At 31.6% G+C, this 26,240-nt stretch overlaps 1 protein-coding gene across 1 annotated transcript; it reads right to left on the reverse strand.

The window, feature by feature from the left end:
* Nucleotides 1-5,947: 5,947 nt before the first annotated feature.
* LOC142225268 (putative gustatory receptor 28b) lies at nucleotides 5,948-8,103 on the reverse strand. Its single transcript, XM_075295041.1, has 2 exons — nucleotides 7,432-8,103; nucleotides 5,948-6,067 (listed from the first exon to the last, which is right to left on the reverse strand). The coding sequence occupies exons 1-2, from the start codon at nucleotides 8,101-8,103 to the stop codon at nucleotides 5,948-5,950; spliced, it is 792 nt and encodes a 263-aa protein (XP_075151156.1).
* Between the last annotated feature and the right edge of the window lie 18,137 nt (nucleotides 8,104-26,240).

Genomic DNA, 26,240 nt, shown 5'->3' on the forward strand with positions numbered 1-26,240 from the left:
ACAGACGATTGCCACTAATCTTTTTTATTTGCTTTTAAACAAAAATGTTCAGTGCTGTTATATAAAACCCTCGTGTATTAAACATTGCACCCTCATGTAGCTTAAAAACAAGTTTTAATATAAATTTAAAATAATAAAAAAAAAATAATTATTCCATTTCTGTACATTGAAATGTGCGCCTGAAGGTATGCAATATTTATTCGATAGATAATCGAAACTGTAAATACTTCTCCATGACTGGAGCTTAGCACTATGTGGGCCGCAATATTTTATTTCGTTGCTAAACAAAACAAACCTATTGTTATTCCTCCTCTGAACGAATAAACAAATATTGGCGGACATTTATTCCAATTGCTGCTTCCCAGGAGATATAATTTATGGTGAATATGAATGAGTATAGCGATTAATGTAGTATAGCATTCATTATGAATATAGACATCTATGAATGGATGGTCTCTTCATTGAATATTATTATTGAATTGCATTTAACTATGACATGGTTTGGTTTCATTTTTTGTTTAAATAAATATATTTTTATACGATTTCGCTTTTCTTTAAGAATAATTATTATTTCGAGGATAATTTTAATAATTTGGGTATTGTTTGTTTTCATATGTGGATTAAATATTTTTTAAGTCAACATTTATTTTGGTCAAAATTTTATTGGATCAAATATTTCGATGCATTACAAATAATAAAGGGTATAAACTTTCAATTAAAGTTTCTGAATTTAAATATATTTACAAATAAAATAAGAATGATGATCAAATGATTTTCTAGAAATTTTATTAAAATAATTGGAAAAGCAATTTGCTGTTATGAAAACAAAGCATTAAAAAATATATAATTAATTAAATTTTTTTCTTTCCTTTGTCCGTAATGAACCTACCTTATTCAGTATCACCAGGCGCCTCTCAAAGCTTCGTGCCATAAAACAAAATAAACAAATGGCAATGGACAAAACGGAATGTTGCAAAAAGAATGTCACACAAACACTGAAGGATGGTGTTATGCCCATGGATTTCAACAGATGAAAAACACCTCCGAAATACGATCCAATGACCAATACTTTAAAAATAATCATCACAATGGAGAATCTATAGATGCGCGAATATTTCACCTTAATACCAATATTGGCAAAATTATCATCCAAATTAAATAGTATCTCACAAACGCGCAATATTTTCCTGCGTTGAGTAACAGCCGATGTGTATATGACCGCTCCGGTTATAAGACCATTACAAATTTGCAAAGTATTGCCCACATTAGAAATTTCCGTACGAAAAAAATAACCGACTACAGTTTCATCTTGCAACAAAGAGACTATATAACACGCTCCATACAATAGAGTATACAAAGCAATATTGACAAAACCGAAGAAGGACATGCGAACAGTACTTTCACCTGTCTCATTCTTAGCCACATGAAACGGAGTCAAGCCATATAGAAATGTTATAAGAAACAATGGCTGGAGAGCTTCAAATACTTGATGCGATATGAAACATTGGCGGAAACGTTCAACTCGAGATGAAATCATTTCGATGGAGAATTTATTGGATTTCACTTCCACGATTAGCTGTTGATCCTTTTCACAGGACATCTAAATAAAGACTGAATATTATCTTGTGGCATAATATTGAATTCTATTTTGTATTCTAACCAATTTTGTCTATATGTGAGTGAGTAAAGTGGTATGAGTTAATATGCTGCATACATACACCAAGGGATCATATGGCGAATGTTTATTAGGATAGGTGTGTCGAAAAGTTGTAAAATATAATAAATTATGCTTCTGGTTTCTGAAAATATATCTAATATTTTTTCTGCACTAATTCGAGAGACACATGTTTTCAGGTACAGATGGCTAGGTTAGGTATTATTGTAGCCCGATATTTCAAGGACACTTAGATTATTCAGTCCATTGTGATACCATACTGGCGAACTTCTCTGTTATCACTGAGTGCTGCCCTCCTTTTTATAGCCGAGTCCGAACGGCGTTCTTTATAGTTCTCGGTCGAAACTGGGTTTGAACCCACGACTCTATGTATGTAAGGCGGTCATGCTATTCATAACATTACGTTGGCTCCCAGATTATCATCATCTAGTTCATATATTTAATTTTAATGATAGTAGATTAAAAAAAATCTATTTTAAAAATCCTTAAAGGAAGGTGAAAATCTTTGGATTTTTTTTTTGGAGTGTAGGAGCAGAAAAGATTATATGATCCAATGTGGGGGGATTGGTCGAAGTTTCTGCCGTATTTACTTCTTTGGTTCTTCTTTGGTAAACTTTTGGAGTGTAAGAGTAGAAAAGATTATATGAACCATTGCACAGTGATCGATTTGAAATATTTAGGAGGCCAAAACTATTTTTGGACGTTAATGGCTTCGAAAGACTGTATTTTAAACAACTATCTATTTGTTTTAAAAAATAAATAAGAAAAACATAAATCATAAATAAATAAAAATGCATTAAATTTTCTTATTGAAAGATGTTTCTATCTCGACTTCTTCGTGCTCAATACATGATTGTGTGTGGGGCTCGGCAGGTTCTAATAGTTCTATAACTTCACTGGAAAAAATCTTGTGTGAAGTTTTCTTTAATGATCTTTCACTACTTACGAGTGGATCTGAGCAATCTTTGATAAATATCACGGTTGCATTCTTCCCTTGAAAATTTTCTTGAAAAATCCTGTCTGTATGACCGAAAATGTTTATTTCGTGCTTTTGCAGCCTCCTCCGACAATTGGCCTATTGGCAACAGTGCATTATCTATGATGGTCGACCCATGTAATAGTAATGTATGCATTGTTGAAGTCATGGGATGCCAGTCGTATAATTCCACATACGTTTGCGCGGTGTTGAAGGCGTATTCTTTGAATTTTGTTGTATTTATTTTGTGTCCACTTGAAATCGCCTCTAATTAAGATTTTAAATCTACACATAAAAATTTGTTTTTCTGATTCAATCACGAAATTAATTGATCCAATTAATTTTTAATTGAAATGTCTTCAATCACAGAAATGATAGTATCAATTAAAAAATTAATTGAAGGTCAATTAGAAAGTTAATTGATCCAATTAATAAATTAACTGATACTATTATTTTTGTGATTGATTTTTGTTTCAATTAAAAAAATTGTTGAATCAATTAAATTTTTAATTGAATATTTTTTAAAACTCAATTAAAATTTTAATTGGAAAAATTTTCGTGACATTTGTTTGTGTGTATGTATTAATTCGTGGTTAATGCCTGTTATGTCCGCCGCTAATTCTGTGTTTTCAAAAAATCTCCTACTGGTATTGCCATCATTGGTATTACCAAAATTGGCTTTAGGCATGTCCACCAACAGCTCAGTTTCTAAGCGGAATCTTTCTTGGATTTCTTTTTTCACCCCCGACGAACTAAGTATCTCCATAGCAAAAAAAAATGGTTTTTAAAAAATTTTTTTAACAAAATACTTTGAACTGCTGTCTGCGGGATTCTGCGGCTCTTGTTTTTTTTTTTTATAGAAAAGCTAAATGTGTAACGTATTCAATAAACTTAAAAATATGATCCGGACGAATCCTAATCCATAACAAAATTGCTTTTGAAATTAAAAAAATTAAATTTTTATGTGTAAAAGAGGGTATGTTCAACCACCGAAAAATATAACGAAAGTTAAAAATAAAAGTTAAAACTATTATTTATTTAATAGAAGTTTACTTGAGCTATGGGAATCACTTTCACTTCACCACACAACTTAAAATAAACATACATGCGTATTGCGAAATTTGATATAATTCGGGCACCCAAATAGAAATACGTATCAAGTCAACTATCAAATTGCGTCTAACTGCACGGAAGCGGTGACGTATAGTTGTTGAAAAAAAGGGTGGGGGTAATTCGCGGATGTGTTTACTATACGTAGACGTCAATATTTTGTGCCTACGACGTATTTAAGATTTTGACTTTTGGCCGCCTAATTACTCAATATCTACCTATGTCCATTGTGAGGTGCCGTATTCACTTCTTTGGTTCTAAGAGACGAAAGTCCCTTAGTCCTTTTGAGAACACCCTAATATCATCACCCGCTGCTTTTACTTATTCATTCGCAATAAATATTTTCGTTAGAATGGTAAGAAGCTATTTAAACTGAGTTGACTAAGTCGGTAGACCACTAGCTCATCATATCTATTTCCAATGACACGTTGTGTATCGATATCTGTTTGCAAGCCAATCTATTCATATCGGATTGAGGACTAGCTAAGCAGTAATATCAACAAGTTTGCATAATTTTTAAAGTATCCTTCTTCATCCCTATTCCAGAGTGAGTGTTTATATGTATGACAATATTATGGTTATCATATATCCCTATGCTTGAATACTATAATGAAGCAAATAAATCATAGTGGGATTTATTAAATTCAAAATTTGTATGCTATTATGCATATGCAGGGTGCCGGCTATGTAATGCATCAAATTATAGGACCATATTTTTAAAACAATTTTTAATTTAAAAAAATATTAAATAAATATCAACATTTTTTGTGTAAAAGCTTAGGTGTTTTCCTGTAGGCGTTGAAATTTCGTCACGTTAGGGGTATGAAATTTATTTGTAGCTGTCAAATCAGCAATTATGAACCGATTTCAATAATTTCTTTGTTACATAGAACTTCGATCCCTCTTTTATAATTTGCCAGATATGGGCCTTACAATTTTTTTGTAAATTTTTAGCAAAGTAGGGTCAGTATTTTGAACCCAGAAGGCACCTTTCGTGGATCGTTATTTTCGTTTAACTGCATAACTTACAAAATTATAGGGAACCACCGTGGTGCAATGGTTAGAATTCCCGCCTTGCATACACAAGGTCGTGGGTTCGATTCTTGCTTCGACCGAACACCAAAAAGTTTTTCAACGGTGGATTATCCCATCTCAGTAATGCTGGTGGCATTTCTGAGGGTTTCAAAGCTTCTCTAAGTGGTTTCACTGCAATGTAGAACGCCGTTCGGACTCGGCTATAAAAAGGAGGTCCCTTGTTATTGAGCTTAACATGGAATCGGGCAGCACTCAGTGATAAGAGAGAAGTTCACCAATGAAGAAGTTCACAATGAACTGAATAGTCTAGGTGAGCCTGATACATCGGGCTGCTACCTAACTTAACCTAACCTACAAAATTCTACGCATGGGTTTCAGATTAAATTTAATAGACTCCACAATTTGGAATTTAAATAAAATACTAAATTTTTACCAATTTTGTTGATATTTTTATTCGTTCAAAAGTTGCAAAATTATTTCCAAAAAACGCGATGTCGAATCACTGTGCGCTGCACGAAAGTGGATCTGAGGTATTTTGGTGTAGCACCGTCTTGAGATGATCAAAGCGATAGTTTGTGTGCCAACCTAACTCTCCAAAATTCCCCAAACGCAAAAGTCCAGCGGATTGAGATCTGAAGATTTTGGTGGACATTGTGCGGTAGAAATGAAGCGAGGAACCTCCCTTTATAAGCCATTCTTGGTTCTTGAATACGATCGGGGAGCGACCATCGGCCGTCGAAGATGTTTATTTTCATCTGATTTTTTTGGCAAGTAAACCCGATCATTTTGCTAGTTCACAAACTACTAACTTTCGTGTAAGTGAAGCAACTCCTTGACTCTTTCCGGTCTATGGGCGATTTCTTTTCGTGAAAAGATATGTTCACAGAAAAAATTTTCACAAAATTTTTTCCAATGAAAGTCTTAATTGAGTTTTAAAAAATATTCTATTAAAAATGTAGTTGATTCAACAAATATTTTAATTGAAACAAAAATCAATCACAATAATTAATAGTATCTATTAATTGTTGAATTGTAACAATAAATTTTTTATTGACTTTCAATTAATTTTTTTAATTGATACTTTCATTTCTGTGATTGAAGACATTTCAATTAAAAAATTAATTGGATCAATTAATTTCGTTGTCTTGGTGTTACACTGCATTTTCCCTCTTATGGCAATTGAAATCGCCATAAATTTTAGGCTGGCATCGGTGAGCTCTTGCATTTATTTGAACTTCAATGACTTTAGTCCAAATGCATTTTTCAATATGCTTATTATTAATGAAGGTTCATTATAACAGCTATTTACAATTCCAAGTATAAAGTTTGATATGTTTCTAGTGGGAAGCGTCTTTAACATAAATTCATCATAGGTTAGGTGGCAGCCCGATGTATCAGGCTCACTTAGACTATTCAGTCCATTGTGATACCACATTGGTGAACTTCTCTCTTATCACTGAGTGCTGCCCGATTCCATGTTAAGCTCAATGACAAGGGACCTCCTTTTTATAGCCGAGTCCGAACGGCGTTCCACATTGCAATGAAACCACTTAGAGAAGCTTTGAAACCCTCAGAAATGTCACCAGCATTACTGAGGTGGGATAATCCACCGCTGAAAAACTTGTTGGTGTTTGGTCGAAGCAGGAATCGAACCCACGACCTTGTATATGCAAGGCGGGCATGCTAACCATTGCACCACGGTGGCTCCCGAGTCAAGTAGTTGCTTCACTTACACGAAAGTTAGTAGTTTGTGAACCAGCAAGTTAAATTTTATTATTTTTATCGAAATTTTCCACAGCTTAATGAAATGTTACTTTTTTTAAGTATGTCTCAAAAATTTTATGAACTAAACGTGAGTATAAAGTTAAACTAACGCTAAATTTAACATATTTTTATTGGAAAAAAATTATTTTAACTACAATTTTAAATTAATTTAATTTAACTATAAAATTAATTTAACTACAATTTTATTATTTTTATCGAAATTTTCCAAAGCTTAATGAAATCTTACTTTTTTTAAGTACGTCTCGAAAATTTTATGAACCAAACGTGAGTACAAAGTTCAATGACCGTAAACATAAGTTCAATATGAACTAAAACAAATGAAAATTTTCTTACGATTCCCAAAAATAGTAAGAATGAACTACTGTATGGTTAAAATGGTTATGATTTGGCGGCAATGATTTTCTTCTTTACTTTTAGTTAATTTTTCTTCTATGAGATAATGTAATTCCGTGAACTTCAGTTAAAAAGTACAACAGGACATTAAAATTTCCTGGTTTTGTGGAAATCTCAAAATGAAGAGTAAAATTTAGTTCAATTTTCGTGCGTAGTAGTTCATTCTTCCTATAAAACAATTCACTTTTTTTTTCGGTGCAAAAAGCGAACCCACCATGAAACAAAAAGTAAGAAAATTTTGAGCTACAGTTTAAGGCAGATCCAATTTAGCTAAATCAATTAACTAAAATAAAGTTAAAGCGGTTTCGTTAATTTAAAGGCGATTTTAATAACGTTGATTTTTTTCAAAATTACTAAATGTTTTCCTTTTATATGAAAGAAATGTAAAGACATATGTAATTTAAGGGCAATAAATTTGTAAAAAATTTTTTTTCAGTGTTTTACTCACTATACTTACCACATTCAATTGATGGATTCTTCTCTGAATAGATCTGACTATGGCACAGTATAGGGATATAGTCACTGATATACCCAAAACTTCGGCAACCACCAAGAAAATCAAACAAGGCGAAGGATATACACTCAACGAATCGAGACAGTAAATACATATCACTGTAATCGTACAATCGAAAATAAACACCATACTTAAAACGAATAAAACATAACGTAATATTTCGGTATAGTCCAAATTACACTTAAGACGTGAAAAATGCTGATCTGCTTCAAGTATGATATTGAACGACTTCTCCAACGATGATTTACGTACGATTGCAGATATGGGTAATACAGTGGCACCCAAAACACCACTGCAAACATGCAATTTATTACCATAATCGGAAACTTTAGTTCTTAGCAAATAGCCAACGACTGATTCGTGATGATACATTGTATAGGAATAACAGTATGCCATTAATACCAAATGCATTAGGAGATTACAATAACCAAAGATTGAGGTCCTTAAAGTTTTCACACCATTTGCCAAGGTGACAATACGCAATGGAGTAATGCCATTTACGAAAGCACAACAAAACATTGCCTGCATTGATTTATAAAAATCATTGGAGGTCAAGAGTTTTCGATAGACACGTTTATACCACACCGGTTTTTGTACCGCGATAATAGAAGACATTTTTCACAATGCCGCTAATACTTTAATGAACGGGGTAGTCACTGTCCTTTTGGACTTATTTTAGTTGCGTTTATTTTGAATTTGTATTTGAATATCTATTTCCGTTATTATCTAGCGACACCAATCTTAATTACTTGATTTAATTTCGATATCGTTTATGTGTGATTTATACAATATTAATAGAAGTTGTTGCTATTGTTGTTAGATAATTGTTTATTAATTAAGATTTGCTGTTTCGATTTTTATTTTTGTGTATTTGTTTTTTAAAGCTCATGTGTAAATATTCTTTTTTTTTATTTAATTTTACGTTTGATTTTTAGTAATACCTATGTATTTGATATTCCTTAATAAACTAACTAAAGCAATCCAACATTTCATTGTTAATGTTGTCCTAAATGAATCATTCAGAGTTGGAGGTTGTCGGAGCTCCCAATTTTATTGCAGTAATTTGTTAATGTGTCCCTTAGTGAAAATATATTTTCTTGTATATATTCAATGTCAAATTAAAATACTATACCCATGCTCAAAGGTATCTGTTATACAAATTGCCAAAAAAAACATATTTTCGTTGTCTTCTACAAATGGAATGGTATATTTAGTGCTTGGTCAGAAAACAGTTGCTTGCAATTATATCCGATTAATTACGGCTGATTCGACAGCAAAAAGTGATTCTTCCCCACACAGTTGTTGTTAACAGGTTGGCTGATAAGTCCCCGGTCTAACAAAGAAAAACACATTTTTTTTGTCAAAATTCGTTTTTATTATTCAACATAGTTCCCTTCAAGAGCGATACAACGATTATAACGACCTTCCAATTTTTTGATACCATTTTGGTAGTACTCCTTCGGTTTTGCCTCAAAATAGGCCTCAGTTTCGGCGATCACCTCTTCATTGCAGCCAAATTTTTTCCCTGCGAGCATCCTTTTGAGGTCTGAGAACAAGAAAAAGTCGCTGGGGGCCAGATCTGGAGAATACGGTGGGTCGGAAAGCAATTCGAAGCCCAATTCGTGAATTTTTGCCATCGTTCTCAATGACTTGTGGTACGGTGCGATGTCTAGGTGGAACAACACTTTTTTCTTCTTCATATGGGGCCGTTTTGCCGCGATTTCGACCTTCGAACGCTCCAATAACGCCATATAATAGTCACTGTTGATGGTTTTTCCCTTCTCAAGATAATCGATAAAAATTATTCCATGCGCATCCCAAAAACCAGAGGCCATTACTTTGCCAGCGGACTTTTGAGTCTTTCCACGCTTCGGAGACGGTTCACCGGTCGCTGTCCACTCAGCATACTGTCGATTGGACTCAGCAGTGTAGCGATGGAGCCATGTTTCATCCATTGTCACATATCGACGGCAAAACTCGGGTGTATTACGAGTTAACAGCTGCAAACACCGCTCAGAATCATCAACACGTTGTTGTTTTTGGTCAAATGTGAGCTCGCGCGGCACCCAATTTGCACAGAGCTTCCGCATATCCAAATATTGATTAATGATATGACCAACACGTTCCTTTGATATCTTTAAGGCCTCTGCTATCTCGATCAACTTCATTTTACGGTCATTCAAAATCATTTTGTGGATTTTTTTATGTTTTCGTCGGTAACCACCTCTTTCGGGCGTTCACTGCGTTCACCGTCCTCCGTGCTGATTTCACCACGCTTGAATTTTGCATACCAATTAATTATTGTTGATTTCCCTGGGGCAGAGTCCGGAAACTCATTATCAAGCCAAGTTTTTGCTTCCACCGTATTTTTTCCCTTCAGAAAAGAGAATTTTATCAAAACACGAAATTCCTTTTTTTCATTTTTTTACAATAACAAAAGTTGCTTCACAAAAGACGCTCTATCTCACAAACTAATTGACTTACAGACGTCAAATTTTGACACGAATCATTTGAAGGTTGGTACTATATAAAAATAATATGCATTTAATACTAGCGACGCCATCTATGTGTCAGACCGGGAACTTATCAGCCAACCTAGATTTATTGCTACTTATATTTATTGCAAACAATTTGTTTTGTTTTAGTTCATTTTTAAAATTTTATAAGAAAATTTCCCCAGTCCAACGAGTTTTTCTTTATTCCAAGTATGTCTCAAAATTTTTATGAAATAAATGCCAAAAAATGTTTATGAAATGAACTACAGCGTGGTAAAAAATGGCGCCTTTTGTTTATGTTTAGTTCATTTGTGCTTTTCGAGAAGGATAGTTTAGGTTAGGTGACAGCCCGATGTATCAGGCTCACTTAGACTATTTAGTCCATTGTGGTACCACAGTGGGGAACTTCTCCCTTAGCACTGAGTGCTGCCCGATTCTATGTTAAGCTCAATGACAAAGGACCTCATTTATATAGCCGAGTGAAACCACTTAGAGAAGCTTTGAAACACTCAGAAACGTCATCAGCATTACTGAGATGGGATAATCCATCGCTGAAAAACTTTTTGGGTGTGGACTATGATCACCCCAACCATGTGCCAAGAGCAAAATGTTATTTTTTTACGGAAAACATGTAGCATGTTTGTTGAAACCATGTTTTTTTCTCGGAAATTATGTATCTGATTTCGGAAAGCATGTTATGTTTGACGAGAAAAGAATATTTTTGCGACAAAAATGCTACATGGTCGCTGTGAAAAAGTAACACGGTGCTCTTGAAACATGTTTGAGGTGATCATATTCTTTCTCTGGGTGTGGAGTCTGAGACCAATATTACAGACGGAAAAAAAGCATCGCCAAAAATAGTGAAAATGCTGTTTTTGGATCTGGGAGTGATGCAAAATTGGGGCAGAAACAATGCATTTAACATGGGCTTGTCACAGAATGGATGTCCACCATTTCAAGAGCCTTTGCACTGAAATTGCATCACTTCTTAAGGTGTGATCCGAGTTAATTGTTTTGGATGCGAATAAAAAAATGTTGTGATATTTTGTTAAACAAATAATTTTTTATGATGTTTAGGTCATTCTAAGGTTTGTCTGAAACGTTTGACCTCAAATATTTTAAAAAATTCGCAATTGTTAGAATAGAATGGATTTAGCATTTTTTCGATAAAATTTAAATAATTTCCAATTTCTTTTTTCCGTAAGGGCTGTTCGATATCTTTGTATTCAAGTAAATTTTTGAGTATATCAAAGACTCCTTTGGTGTTCACAATTCTTTTCAGAATAAGAGCCAAAGTAGTTAGTTCAATCAAAATACAAGTTAGATGAATATTATTGATGAAAACTTAACTATAACATATATTTATAGTTACTTTAGAGGTTAGGTATGCTGTTTCACACATACATAGAAAATATTTTCAATTATGATACCACAAACTTGTCTTTAATCGAAGTGTAATCCCCATGGTTAGTTCAACGATATGGGACATTCCTCTCATAGGCGAGCTCTATTTAAATTTGATATGATTTTTTCTAAATTAAATATCGTCCAGACCTATGCCTCCTGCAAGTAATTTTATGGAGGTGAAATGAAGATTGGGGCGGATATGTTGGAAGTGCAAGTAACTGGGTAAATGGATCGCCAAGACCATCTCGAGATGATAGTTTATCAAGAGATGATAGTTACTTGTACCCTTATTTTTATATATAATACCAGAGAGCCTTGTCGCCATCTCCCCCATAGTCTAAGACGAATATTACTGGCAGAAAATTTTTCTCGCTATCTTGGAATAGCAAGAAAATGGTGGGGAAATTATCCACATATATATATACTTATTCATAATACCAAAATGATATACGTTCTCGAATACCAAAAAAGAAGGAGTTTCCCTGAAATATATTGACAATAATTACATTTACGAATTCTGTTCAATTATATACTCATATGTGCATCATACCCATCAAATCTATAATATTGATGATTGTGGTCCAATGTCGAGTACATAAAAATAAAATATATTTTTGCTTTTTAATGGAAACTTATAAAATAGTTGCATTCAACATTTTAGAATGTTGTTTTTGGTTTTTTTTTAATTCATTGGCATCTAATTGAAACTATTAGCTGCTACAGTTATGGAATGTAACAGTCGATTTGACATTGAAAATGAAGATGAGCACTCAAATTGTAGCAAATGAACTTGAAATTTTGTTTCAATAGTACATTTTAGTTAACAAACATTAGATGCATTCGAATGTAACATTCAATTAATTATCTAGAATTATGTTATCTTAGTCAAAAATGCAATTTATATGTAATGAGTTCATATGTAATTATTATGTATATGTTATTTTTTAATGGCCTTTAGTTATTAAGGTAAGTGAGAGTACTCAAATAATAAATAGGCGTGAGAAAATTAATAATTTATGAAAATCCATTATGAAGACAACATTAAATATCAAGAATAAATGTTTGCTCAGACATAAATTATCCTATTACTACCATTGGAATGTTTGCATGTCAAATGAAAAAATAAATAATTACGTCTAATAAATTTTCTTGAATTTGTCGAAAAATATTTAACATACTTATTTTTGTGATACCCACTTTTAAAATTAATCTACATTTGTCATATTATAATATGAATTATAATTTTAATATTTGCAACATTTTTTGGAAAATTTTGTAAAAGTTCGTTATAGAGGAAAGTATGTATACTTGTTTAAGAAAAACAAGTAAGGATAGTCAAAAGTCGGGCGGGGTCGACTATATTATACCCTGCACCACTTTGTATATCAAAATTTTCGATACCATATCACATCCGTCAAATGTGTTGGGGGCTATATAAAGGTTTGTCCCAAATACATTTAAATATCACTCGATCTGGACAGAATTTGATAGACTTCTACAAAATCTATAGACTCAAAATTTAAGTCTGCTAATGCACTAGGGTGGAACACAATGTTAGTAAAAAAATATGGGAAACATTTAATCTGAAGAAAATTTAAGGAAACTTCGCAAAAGTTTATTTATGATTTATCGCTCGATTTATATGTATTAGAAGTTTAGGAAAATTAGAGTCATTTTTACAACTTTTCGACTAAGCAGTTGCGATTTTACAAGGAAAATGTATTTTGACCATTTTTGTCGAAATCAGAAAAACATATATATGGGAGCTATATCTAAATTTGAACCGATTTCAACCAAATTTGGCACGCATAGCTACAATACTAATTCTACTCCCTGTGCACAATTTCAACTAAATCGGAGCAAAAAATTGGGCTCTGTGGTCATATGAGTATAAATCGGGCGAAAGCTATATATGGGAGATATATCTAAATCTGAACCGATTTCAACCAAATTTGACACACATAGCTACAATGCTAATTCTACTCCCTGTGCACAATTTCAACTAAATCGGAGCAAAAAATTGGCCCCTGTGGTCATATGAGTGTAAATCGGGCGAAAGCTATATATGGGAGATATATCTAAATCCAAATTTGACACGCATAGCTACAATGCTAATTCTACTCCTAGTGGAAAATTTCAACCAAATTGGGGTAAAAATCTGGCTTCTGGGACCGTATTAGTCCATATCGGGCAAAATATATATATGGGAGTTATATCTAAATCTGAACCGATTTCAATAAAATTTGGCACACTTGACTACACTACTAATTGCTCTTCTTGTGCAAAATTTTAAGCAAATTAGGGTAAAACTCTGGCTTCTGGGGCTATATAAGTCCATATCGGGCGAAATATATATATGGGAGCTATATCTAAATCAGAACCGATTTCTTCCCAAATCAATAGGGTTCTATTCTGAGCCAAAACACATACTTGTCCCAAATTTTAAGTCGATTGGACTAAAACTGCGACCTAGACTTTGATTACAAAAATGTGTTCACGGACAGACGGACATGGCTATATCGACTCATGAGCCCACCCTGAGCATTTTTGTCAAAGACACCATGTGTCTATCTCGTCTCCTTCTGGGTGTTGCAAACATATGCCCTAACTTATAATACCCTGTTCCACAGTGTGGCGTAGGGTATAAAAATGTTGAATTTCCTATTTAAAATATGAAAAATGCGAGTTATAAAAAATTGACTCAAACGAACTTCCTGTGCAGATAAAATAAATAACATCTTTGGGAGAACTTTTTTGGAAGTGCTTTTTAAGTTGTGCCTTTAGAAGAACTTGCAAATTTTTTTGCTGGGCTTCCAATGCCTTCAGAATAAGCAGTGTTGCCAGAAGTAGGGGAAATTCCATACATGTAGGGTTTTTTTCTAATATTTTGCGTTTTGTAGGGACAGACATTTCCAAATACAGCAGATTGCTGGCACTTTTTCACTCAACACAATTTTTAATAATTTTTAAATTTTACCACAATGGACTGAACTTTAACCTTTAATCTAAGGCTTGATATTTAGCAATGAGTGTCAACATTTCACCAATTGAAGAAGAAAAAATAAAAATACTCTCGAGCGAAAAATGATCTATAATTTTGGCAATTTTTTTGGAACTATACCTTTAGTCTTAATTTATTTATTTTCTAGTAAAATGTCTTCGTAAATCACCAGGAAGAATAAAAAAGAATTTAGATGGGAAGGGCTTGCAAGCAGTGATGCCAATTTGGTGCTTTTAGCAAATTTTAACAAATTTGGATTAGACTTTCAAGAGATTAAGAAACTCAACTTTATTTCCAAATATAGAATTTGATTGTTATGAAGGTGGTATTGATTATTTTTTAATTAATATTATTATTTAGGGTATTCTGTAGAAAAGTCTAGCGACGAGTGCCGAATTTTTGAACTTGATAAATATGTCATTAAAAATGTTTGTATTATATTCATTAATATTAATATTTTAAAAGTTGAAAGACATTACTGATCAAAATGAATTGGATGAAAGCAGTAAAACTGATCAAGGTGTATATTTGACTAGCGGTTCATAACTTCATAAAATTACAAAATCAATAAACAAAAGTTCTATAATACATCTTCGGATTTTTTTTTTAGTAGAGCATTTAATTTTAATTTTTGATATTGTGGTGGGAAGTGGTATGTTAGAATTTATAATATATTTTTGGTGCTTTTTGCCCTTGGGGAGTTGGCAACACTGCTTGCAAGGGATATCTGGAAAGGATTGCTCGCTGAAGTGAAAGACGATAAATATAAGTGTGAATGCATTGTTTGTGGCAAACACATGAGCTGTGACCTAGACTTTGATCACAAAAAATGTGTTCACAGGCAGACGGATATGGCTGGATAGACTCAAGAACCGGCCCTGACACCATGTGTCTAACTAGTCTCCTTTTGCGTGCACTAACTTATACTACTCTGTTCCACAGTGTGGCGCAGAGAAGGAATATGATCACCACAAATATGTTTCAAGAGAAAAATCTTATTTTTGGGCGATGAACTTTGAACATGTTTGTCTCAGAAATGTTGTTTTTTCGGCAAACATATACATTCATAGGCGTAGTAAGGCCTCTGGGGGGAGGGCTTAGCCCTCTCGAGAAAAAAATTAGCTCCCCCCCTAGAATGTGAAAACCTATATATGATTTTCCATTATATATTGTTATTGTAGTATAGATAGAGGGGGGCTAAAGCACCCCCTGGTTAAAAATGTCTAGATACGGCAATGCATACATGGCTGCCTAAATCAAAATTTTCAAGAAAATAACATGGTTGCGAAAATAAATAAAATAAAATTTGTACAAAAATAAAATTATGTACGAAAATAAAATTTGCTCTTGAAACATCTTTGGGGTGATAATACTCCTTCTCTGAGTGAAGAATAAAAAACCTCTATAGCAAACTACCATTCTCCAAATTATTTTTAGTTTTTCCTTGACTTTTATTATTTTTATAGAATCAAAAAAAAAATCTACATAGCAAACTCACAATTTATTCACAAATTATTTTTAGTTTTTCCCTGACTTTTATTTCTAAAAATTCCTGTGAATTAAAATTTGCTACTGTAAATATGTTATGTCAAATCAAAAAGATATTATTGAAATTATTTAATTAATTTTACTTTTAATTTAAATTACGATCAACGAATAAAATGACTTGATATTTAAGTAAATATGATTAATGAAGGCAAACAAATTTAACTTCGGAAGTAGCTATTTGGGTTCAGTTATTTTAAATTACTAATAATATTGGAGGTATTGTAGTTGTTGACGGATGCTAATAGTAATGATCAAATATTTGACCCACTTTTATTGCCATCGCCACTACAACAATGTGGTGGTGTTAAAAGTAAAACATAAAACGAAAGACTTAAGCCACAAGCGCAGTGTCAAATTAAAGACCATTGCAAACAGGAAAGGCGTATAAGCTAAGACATCGACTTATTATTATTAATATTTATGGTATATTTTCTTTTTTTTTTTTGTTTGACGGTAAGACTTTATGTTCATTATTATTATTATGAATGTTATATCCCCTCCTCTAATAAAATCAATGGTGCTTTTCAACTTCTAATTTTTGGTATACATTTCATTACTCTTGGTTTAGTAGAATACCCAGCATTTTGTTGTCTCCCTATTCATAGTGGTTATCTTCAAGTACAAACTTCATTTTCAAGGTCATTTAACTTTACGCTTAAGTATCTATGAACGCCCTAGACTGTGTATACCCAATATTTATACTCTATGACAGCATGAATGTGCATAGTTTTCCAGTGCACAAAACTATAACATGGTACTACTAAAAATATGACATTTAAAATCATAATTAAATAAAATAGAAGATAGGCTACACTGTTTCCAATCGAATGTCTTATATTGAAATAAAATGTAAATGGAAAATTTTTTGAAGGAAATTTTCTAAGGAAACAAAAATTTTGTAAGGAACTAAAATTTAATTTATTAATAAAAAAATAACTGTAACACTTTTGCGCGAAATTTTATCGAAAAATTATACGAAAACATCCGATCGACATAATTCTATATAGAAATATATTTTCGATTAAACCTACAAAAATAAATAGCAAAGCCGCTAACCGGGGAAAACGGCTTAATGAATTTTAATGCAATTTTGTATAAATCTATTATTTGCGCTGGATTTGGATGTTTGGAAAATAGTGGAGAAGAATCCGGTGTGTGGGCACTACACACAAACAAAAAATTGGAAATCCAATATCGAGTAGATAGGAAGTTGAAACTTTGCGGTTACACAGTCTGTCCATTAACTACGCAGCCACACAGAATAAAATATCACCAAAACATTTCCAGTTAAAAAGTTGATTGAAGTTGAACAATTTTTTTTTTTCAATTAATAAATTAATTGAAACAATTAATTTTCAATGATTGAAAATTTAAACATTTTTAAATAAAATTGATACAATTAACTTTTAATCAAACTCGGAAGACTAAGACATTTAAAACAAGTATATACGGCCGTAAGTTCGGCCAGGCTGAATCTTATGTACCCTCCGCCATGGATTGTATAAAAACTTGTACTAAAGACTGCCATCCACAATCGAATTAATTGGGTTGTGGTATCTTAAAACTTCTTAACATTAATTTAGAAAACAATTGTGAGTTAGTCCATACGTGGTAGAGAGTCACAATTGAAATATCGCTTATATGGGGGCTATATACAATTATGAAATTGATATGGACCAATTTTTGTGTGATTGGGGATCGATTTATCTGAGGGCTATATATAACTATAGACCGATATGGATCTAGTTAGGCATGGTTGTTAACGGCCACGTACTAGCACAATGTACCAAATTTCAACTCACTCGGATGAAATTTGCTCCTCCAAGAGGCTCCAAAACCAAATTTCGGGATCGGTTTATATGGGGGCTATATATGATTATGTACTGATATGGACCACTTTTGGCATGGCTGTAAAATATCATATACTACATATTTCAACCAGATCGGATGAATTTGGCTTCTCCAAAAGGCACCGGAGGTCAAATCTGGGAATGGGTTTATACGGGGGCTATATATAATTATGAAATTGATATGAACCAATTCCTGCATGGTTGTTGGATACCATATACGAACATCACCAGCGTTGCCAGAATTGTTTCACCAAAAACCGCTAGATTTGCCCAAAAAAATAGCTAAAAAAAGCTAAAAAATGCTAAAAAAATAGCTAGAAAAAAGGCTAAATTTTTTTTTGTATCAAAAGTCACATTTTTGATTGAAATTTAACAAACTTAAAGGCTTTATTTCACTTACAATGCATATTATTTTCATTATACCCTTCACCACTACTGTGGTACAGGGTATAATAAGTTTGTGCATTTGTATGTAACGCCAAGAAATAGTGGTCATAGACCCACCTTTTAGTATACCGATCGGCTTAGAATTAAATTCTGAGTCGATTTAGCGATGTCCGTCTGTCTGTCTGTCTGTCCGTCCGTGTGTCTGTATATGTAATTTTGTGCACAAAGTACAGCTCGCAATTTAAGTCCGATCGTCCTCAAATTTGGCATAAGGCCGTTTCTTGGGACAGAGACAATCGTTATTGGTTTTGGAAAAAATCGGTTCAGATTTAGATATAGCTGCCATATATATTTATCCCCGATTTTGTCATAGTTTGCGTGTTTATCAACTGACTTTCTTGAAATACCGTACATCCAAATATTTTATGAATCTCGAAAATCTTGCAAAATATCAGCCAAATCGGTTCAGATTTAGATATAGCTCCCATATATATCTTTCGTCCGATTTAGACTCATATGACCACAGAGGCCAAAGTTTACTACTGAACATCGTGAAATTTTGCACAGAGGGTAGAATTGACATTCTACCAATGCCTGGTAAATTTGATTGAAATCGGTTCAAATTTAGATATAGCTCCCATATATATCTTTCGTCCGATTTGAACTTATATGGCCACAAAAGCCAGAGTTTTGCCGTGATTTGCTTCAAATTTTGCACAAGGGGTACGTTTAATAGTATCGTTAAGTGTGTCAAATTTTGTTAAAATCGGTTCAGATTTAGATGTAGCTCACATATATATCTTTCGCCCGATTTGGACTTATATGGCCCCAAAAGCCAGAGTTTTGCCGTGATTTGGTTCAATTTTTGCACAAGGAGTACGTTTAATAGTATCGGTAAGTGTACCAAAATTGGTTGAAATCGGTTCAGATTTAGATATGGCTCCCATATATATCTTCCGTCCAATTTGCACTCATATGACCAGGGGGGCCAAAGTTACACTCCCATTTACGTGAAAATTCGCATAGATAGCAGAATTATTATTCTAACTATACATGTCAAATTTAGTCAAAATCGGTTCAGATTATATATATAGCTCCCATATATACGTACACCAGAGTTGGGGAAATATAGTAGACTGTTACACAGTTTAGACCCATTTTCAATGGAAGTTTCCTCCAATTAACTGGATAGCGTTAGCCGATTTAATTTTTAATTCTAGAGATTTTGTAGAAGTAAAAAAATATTGTCTCCTTTATATAGCTTCCAGCAAATGTGAAGTAGTTTGCGTATTCGATACATTTTGATTACTATCACAAATTTTTTACTGGAAGTCCTTCGTTTTGTGGGAGCTACCTTCCCAACACCTCTATTTTATTTACTTGTTATTTTAAAATATTAAATGATCTAAGCATGCTTTGGATTTGGTAAAAAAATGATTTGTCATTTTTTTAAATAAAATTTTAGTTTGGATTTGAAATTGTGAAAAATTCGAAATACATTAATTTTATTTAAATTGTAGAAAATACCTATAGTTTACATTTCCCAGTAAAAACATTTTCCTTTTCTTCATGAGCTATCAAAGTGCTTTAAAAACGTGCTAACGCCAACTTAAATTTCCAAATTCAGACTCGACTTCAAGTAGAAATTATTGTATATATACGTTTTTAAAATAAAGTGTTGAAAAACATCTCCTATTTTTGAACGCTATTTTGGTTTGTGGTTAAGATGTTTTTGCATCTCCATCCTCACATTTGAAGACTATTTCATTAATTCTTCCTTCTTTCATGAAAACATACCCATTTTTAAGTTGAATCACTTAATTATAAGGACAAAACGACTTTATCGTCTTTTGGACAAGGAAAACAGTTTATATAAAAGAAATTCACAAATGCTATTATAACCAAAATTCGCGTTCGTATTATAAGGAGACGACAATATTTTTTCAGTGCACAAAGCTATTCACATCTACTATTTTAATTTAGTAATATCGTAATAACTTTAGAATATTATAATAACATAAAAAGGATAAACGAGTCAAATGATAATATTCCCAATAATTTACTGACAGTTTATCTAACAAATTTGTATGGTAATAGTAGATTTAAAGTTTACGATAACTTTTATGTATATAATGAAAAAACTTTACAACAAGGGTATTTGCTACAAGAATGCCCGCATAATGGCTGGACTCATTATTAATATTTCAACTGAGCTTTGAAATATGTGGAAACCCTTATACTTGCAGCAAGGCTTAGATAAAAACGCCGATTTATCCATATTTCAATAGAAACATGTCGAAAATAAAAAAAGCCAAAAATAGCTAAAAGGGTCATGAAAAAAAAGCCAGAAAAAAGCTAAAAGCTAAATGCATTTTTTCCCGCTAAACGTCTTCAAAAAAAAGCCAAATCTAGCGGGAAAAAAGCTAAATTGGCAACGCTGAACATCACGTACCAAATTTCAACCGAATCGGATGAATTTTGCTCTTCCAAGGAGCTCCAGAGGTCAAATCTGGGGATCGGTTTATATGGGGGCTATATATAATTATGAACCGATTTCGACCAATTTTTGCGTGGGTGTTTGAGGCCATATATTAACACAACGTACCAAATTTCAACTGAATCAGATGAATTTTGGTCTTCCAAGAGGTCCGGAGGTCAAATCGGGGGATCGGTTTATATGGGGGCTATATATAATTATGGACCGATTTCGACCAATTTTTGCATGGTTGTTACAGATCATATGCTGACGCCATGTACCAAATTTCAGCTTATCGGATGAAATTTGCTTCTCTTAGAGTCCCCACAAGCCAAATTTGGGGGTCCGTTTATATGGGGGCTATACGTAAAAGTGGACCGATATGGCCCATTTGCAATACAATCCGACCTTCATCAATAACAACTACTTGTGCCAAGTTTCAAGTCGATAGCTTGTTTCGTTCGGAAGTTAGCGTGATTTCAACAGACGGACGGACATGCTCAGATCGACTCAGAATTTCACCACGACCCAGAATATATATACTTTATGGGGTCTTAGACCAATATTTCGATGTGTTACAAACGGAATGACAAAGTTAATATACCCCCATCCTATGGTGGAGGGTATAAAAAATTATATTTCGATGACATTTTGTACACAAAAGAAATTTCACAAAATTCAATGTAATTTTCTATACAAATCCAATTTTAAGAATTTTTTAATTGTATGTGTCCTTTGCAACGAATCCCTTTTACAATTTCCCCTGTATCAATTTCTCCTAGAAATGGTGAATTACTACCTCTCCTTATATCTACATATACTACATGTTTTCATCCATTTATAACATCTGTAAAAAAAATTGGACAAATATACAAACAGACCATTAGGTGTTAAATGACTTTTGACTTCTGTTATAATTAAAAAAAGAAACACTAAAATATTCAATTGATGCCATGCCATGCCATACATTATTCTGTTGAACATTTACATTGAAATCGCTGAATTAATGTTTTAATTCCAATGGACAAGGAATTAAAAAATATGAAACAAAGATGATTATACCCAGCCAAGAAAATTTAAAATAACAAACGGTGGTGAAGATGGATGAAGAGAACGACTAGAAGACCCATGCTATGGAAAAACCAGTCAACTGTCAAAAGATTAGTTTCTTACCAGAGACCTTTAGATTTTCTCCAATATTCACTTTTATTTATACACATAAAAAAAACATACTTGTATATGATTTGGATGAGAAATTTCAATCGATGTTTTTAGCATTGTGTGGAAGTATGAAAAATAATACAAATTCATAAAGGGGTACATGCATAGAATTTAACTAAATTATGATTAATGTATTTGCTACATTGTATTTATTTTCTAAGAGTGTATTGTAGTTTGTTTTTTGTTTTCGTATAGCAGTTTTTAAAATTATTTCTAGAACTTACATATTATAATGAAACTGAAACCAAAACGGAAACACCAACTAAGCATAATACATACAAATGAAATAATAAAAATAATGGTCGTAATAATAACAGACATAAGTTTAGATTTTCAAAAGAAGAAGAAGAAGAAGAAGAAGAAGAAGAAAAAATGCGAGCAAACGCACAAAGTGAGACATTGTCGAAATCTGGTGGTCTGAGAAAACCTTCAGTTTGTCTATCTAAACTTGACCTTAGCAATAATAACAAAAATAAACAGTTTGAAGCTTTCGAGACCAAATAGATATCCAACTGTTTTTGCTCTTGATATCAAATGAAATTAGTTAAAAATCAAAGCACCTCATTGAAGATGAATCCAAGCATGTTGATGTAAAAAAACACTTTATAGAATTAAATAAATGATTTTTTTTAAATACAATATTTTCGCAAAAAGTTTTCTATAAGTAATTCAATACAATTTTATGAAGTAATTGAAACTATACAGAAATTAATTGATTCAACTTATTTTTTACTTAAAATTGTTTTACAGAGTTAACTACATAGGGAAAAATAACACAAACCTATTTCCAATTCAAAATTGATGGAAACTGAAAACTTTTAATTCAAACTAGTCACATTAAGTCACTAATTGAACTCAGAAGGCCGATCCAGTTAACAAAATTATTGAAAAACAATTGAAACAATCAAACCCCCATTTTGATGAAGCTCCGTACTATGGATATATCTGTCGTCTTTCTTATATATTCTATATATATATTCCATATATTCCTTAACTGCTGAAAATTTTTTAGTTAGAGGTAACCGAAAAGGACATAAGAAAGTGATTGAAAATAGTTACGTTTTTAATTTAAAATCAGCATCAATTAAATTTTTATTGAATCAATTATGAAATTAATTGAGTTTTGAAATCAACATCAAATAAATTTTTAATTGAATCATTTAAAAGAATTATGTAAATTGGCTCATAAAATCAAATAATTTATTTTTATCAAATATTTTTGTATGCCCAATTTTCGTGACTGAAGAAATTTCAATTAAGAAATTAATTAAATCAATAATTAATTTCTTAATTGATTAATTTCAGACAAAAATGTTTCTGTGTATACAAAAATAATATGCCAATTAAATTTTTAATTGAACAAATTAAATAATTTATTTTTATTTATTTATTTTGTTCTGTGTGAAATTTGCTAATTGGATTTCCGTTCATTTTTTAATCAAGTATTTTTGTATTCTTTAAATTTCGTGGTTCATACTATCTTTGGCGTGATTGAAGCCATTTCAACTAAAAAATTAATTAGGTCAATAAATTTCGTGATTAATTCAGAAATAAGGTTTCTGTGTATACATAAACTAATAGGTCTGAATAAAAAATTAATTAATTTCTTTTGATCTTTCAATTAATTATCTAAATGATTCGATTAAAAAAATTAATTCATTTAAATTTTCTCTCACATTTATAAATGTACAAATTATATTCAAAATATTTCCAATTACAAAGTTGATTGAATTTTACAACGTAATAAATTAAACACTAACTGATACAATTACCTTTTTAATCAATTAAAAACATAATGCGACCAATAAATTTCTCGAAAAATCAATAATTTTTTAAACAAGTATATTTTTATACCCTCCACCATAGGATGGGGGTATATTAACTTTGTCATTCTGTTTGCTCTAAGACCCCATAAAATATATATATTTATATATGACAAAATCCGCCCGTCTGTTGAAATCACGCTAACTTCAGAACGAAACAAGCTATCGACTTGAAACTTGGCACAAGTAGTTGCTATTGATGTAGGTTGAACGGTATTGCAAAAGGGCCATAGGACCACTTTTACGTATAGCTCCCATATAAACCGACGATCAGATTTGACTTGCGGAGCCTCTTGGAGGAGCAACATTCATCCGATCTGGTTGAAATTTGGTACGTGGTGTTAGTATATGCAAAAATTGGTCCACATCGGTTCATTATTATATATAGCGCATCCCCAAATTTGACTTGCGGATCCTCTTGGAAAGCGCAAATTTCATCCGATCCGGTCGAAATTTGGTACGTGGTGGTAGTATATGGTCTGTATATATATATATATATATATATATATATATATATATATATATATATATATATATATATATATATATATATATATATATTATATATATATATATATATAATATATATATATATATATATATATATATATATATATATATATTTATATATAATATATATATATATATATATATATATATATATATATATATATATATATATATATATATATATATATATATATATATATATATATATATATATATATATATATATAAACATATATATATATATATATATATATATATATATATATATATATATATATATATATATATATATATATATATATATATATATATATATATACAGACCATATACTACCACCACGTACCAAATTTCGACCGGATCGGATGAAATTTGCGCTTTCCAAGAGGATCCGCAAGTCAAATTTGGGGATGCGCTATATATAATAATGAACCGATGTGGACCAATTTTTGCATATACTAACACCACGTACCAAATTTCAACCAGATCGGATGAATGTTGCTCCTCCAAGAGGCTCCGCAAGTCAAATCTGATCGTCGGTTTATATGGGAGCTATACGTAAAAGTGGTCCTATGGCCCTTTTGCAATACCGTTCAACCTACATCAATAGCAACTACTTGTGCCAAGTTTCAAGTCGATAGCTTGTTTCGTTCTGAAGTTAGCGTGATTTCAACAGACGGGCGGATTTTGTCATATATAAATATATATATTTTATGGGGTCTTAGAGCAAACAGAATGACAAAGTTAATATACCCCCATCCTATGGTGGAGGGTATAAAAATATACTTGTTTAAAAAATTATTGATTTTTCGAGAAATTTATTGGTCGCATTATGTTTTTAATTGATTAAAAAGGTAATTGTATCAGTTAGTGTTTAATTTATTACGTTGTAAAATTCAATCAACTTTGTAATTGGAAATATTTTGAATATAATTTGTACATTTATAAATGTGAGAGAAAATTTAAATGAATTAATTTTTTTAATCGAATCATTTAGATAATTAATTGAAAGATCAAAAGAAATTAATTAATTTTTTATTCAGACCTATTAGTTTATGTATACACAGAAACCTTATTTCTGAATTAATCACGAAATTTATTGACCTAATTAATTTTTTAGTTGAAATGGCTTCAATCACGCCAAAGATAGTATGAACCACGAAATTTAAAGAATACAAAAATACTTGATTAAAAAATGAACGGAAATCCAATTAGCAAATTTCACACAGAACAAAATAAATAAATAAAAATAAATTATTTAATTTGTTCAATTAAAAATTTAATTGGCATATTATTTTTGTATACACAGAAACATTTTTGTCTGAAATTAATCAATTAAGAAATTAATTATTGATTTAATTAATTTCTTAATTGAAATTTCTTCAGTCACGAAAATTGGGCATACAAAAATATTTGATAAAAATAAATTATTTGATTTTATGAGCCAATTTACATAATTCTTTTAAATGATTCAATTAAAAATTTATTTGATGTTGATTTCAAAACTCAATTAATTTCATAATTGATTCAATAAAAATTTAATTGATGCTGATTTTAAATTAAAAACGTAACTATTTTCAATCACTTTCTTATGTCCTTTTCGGTTACCTCTAACTAAAAAATTTTCAGCAGTTAAGGAATATATGGAATATATATATAGAATATATAAGAAAGACGACAGATATATCCATAGTACGGAGCTTCATCAAAATGGGGGTTTGATTGTTTCAATTGTTTTTCAATAATTTTGTTAACTGGCTCGGCCTTCTGAGTTCAATTAGTGACTTAATGTGACTAGTTTGAATTAAAAGTTTTCAGTTTCCATCAATTTTGAATTGGAAATAGGTTTGTGTTATTTTTCCCTATGTAGTTAACTCTGTAAAACAATTTTAAGTAAAAAATAAGTTGAATCAATTAATTTCTGTATAGTTTCAATTACTTCATAAAATTGTATTGAATTACTTATAGAAAACTTTTTGCGAAAATATTGTATTTAAAAAAAATCATTTATTTAATTCTATAAAGTGTTTTTTTAC

Source organism: Haematobia irritans, chromosome 2 (assembly GCF_050003625.1).
Source record: "Haematobia irritans isolate KBUSLIRL chromosome 2, ASM5000362v1, whole genome shotgun sequence".
NCBI lineage: Eukaryota > Metazoa > Arthropoda > Insecta > Diptera > Muscidae > Haematobia > Haematobia irritans.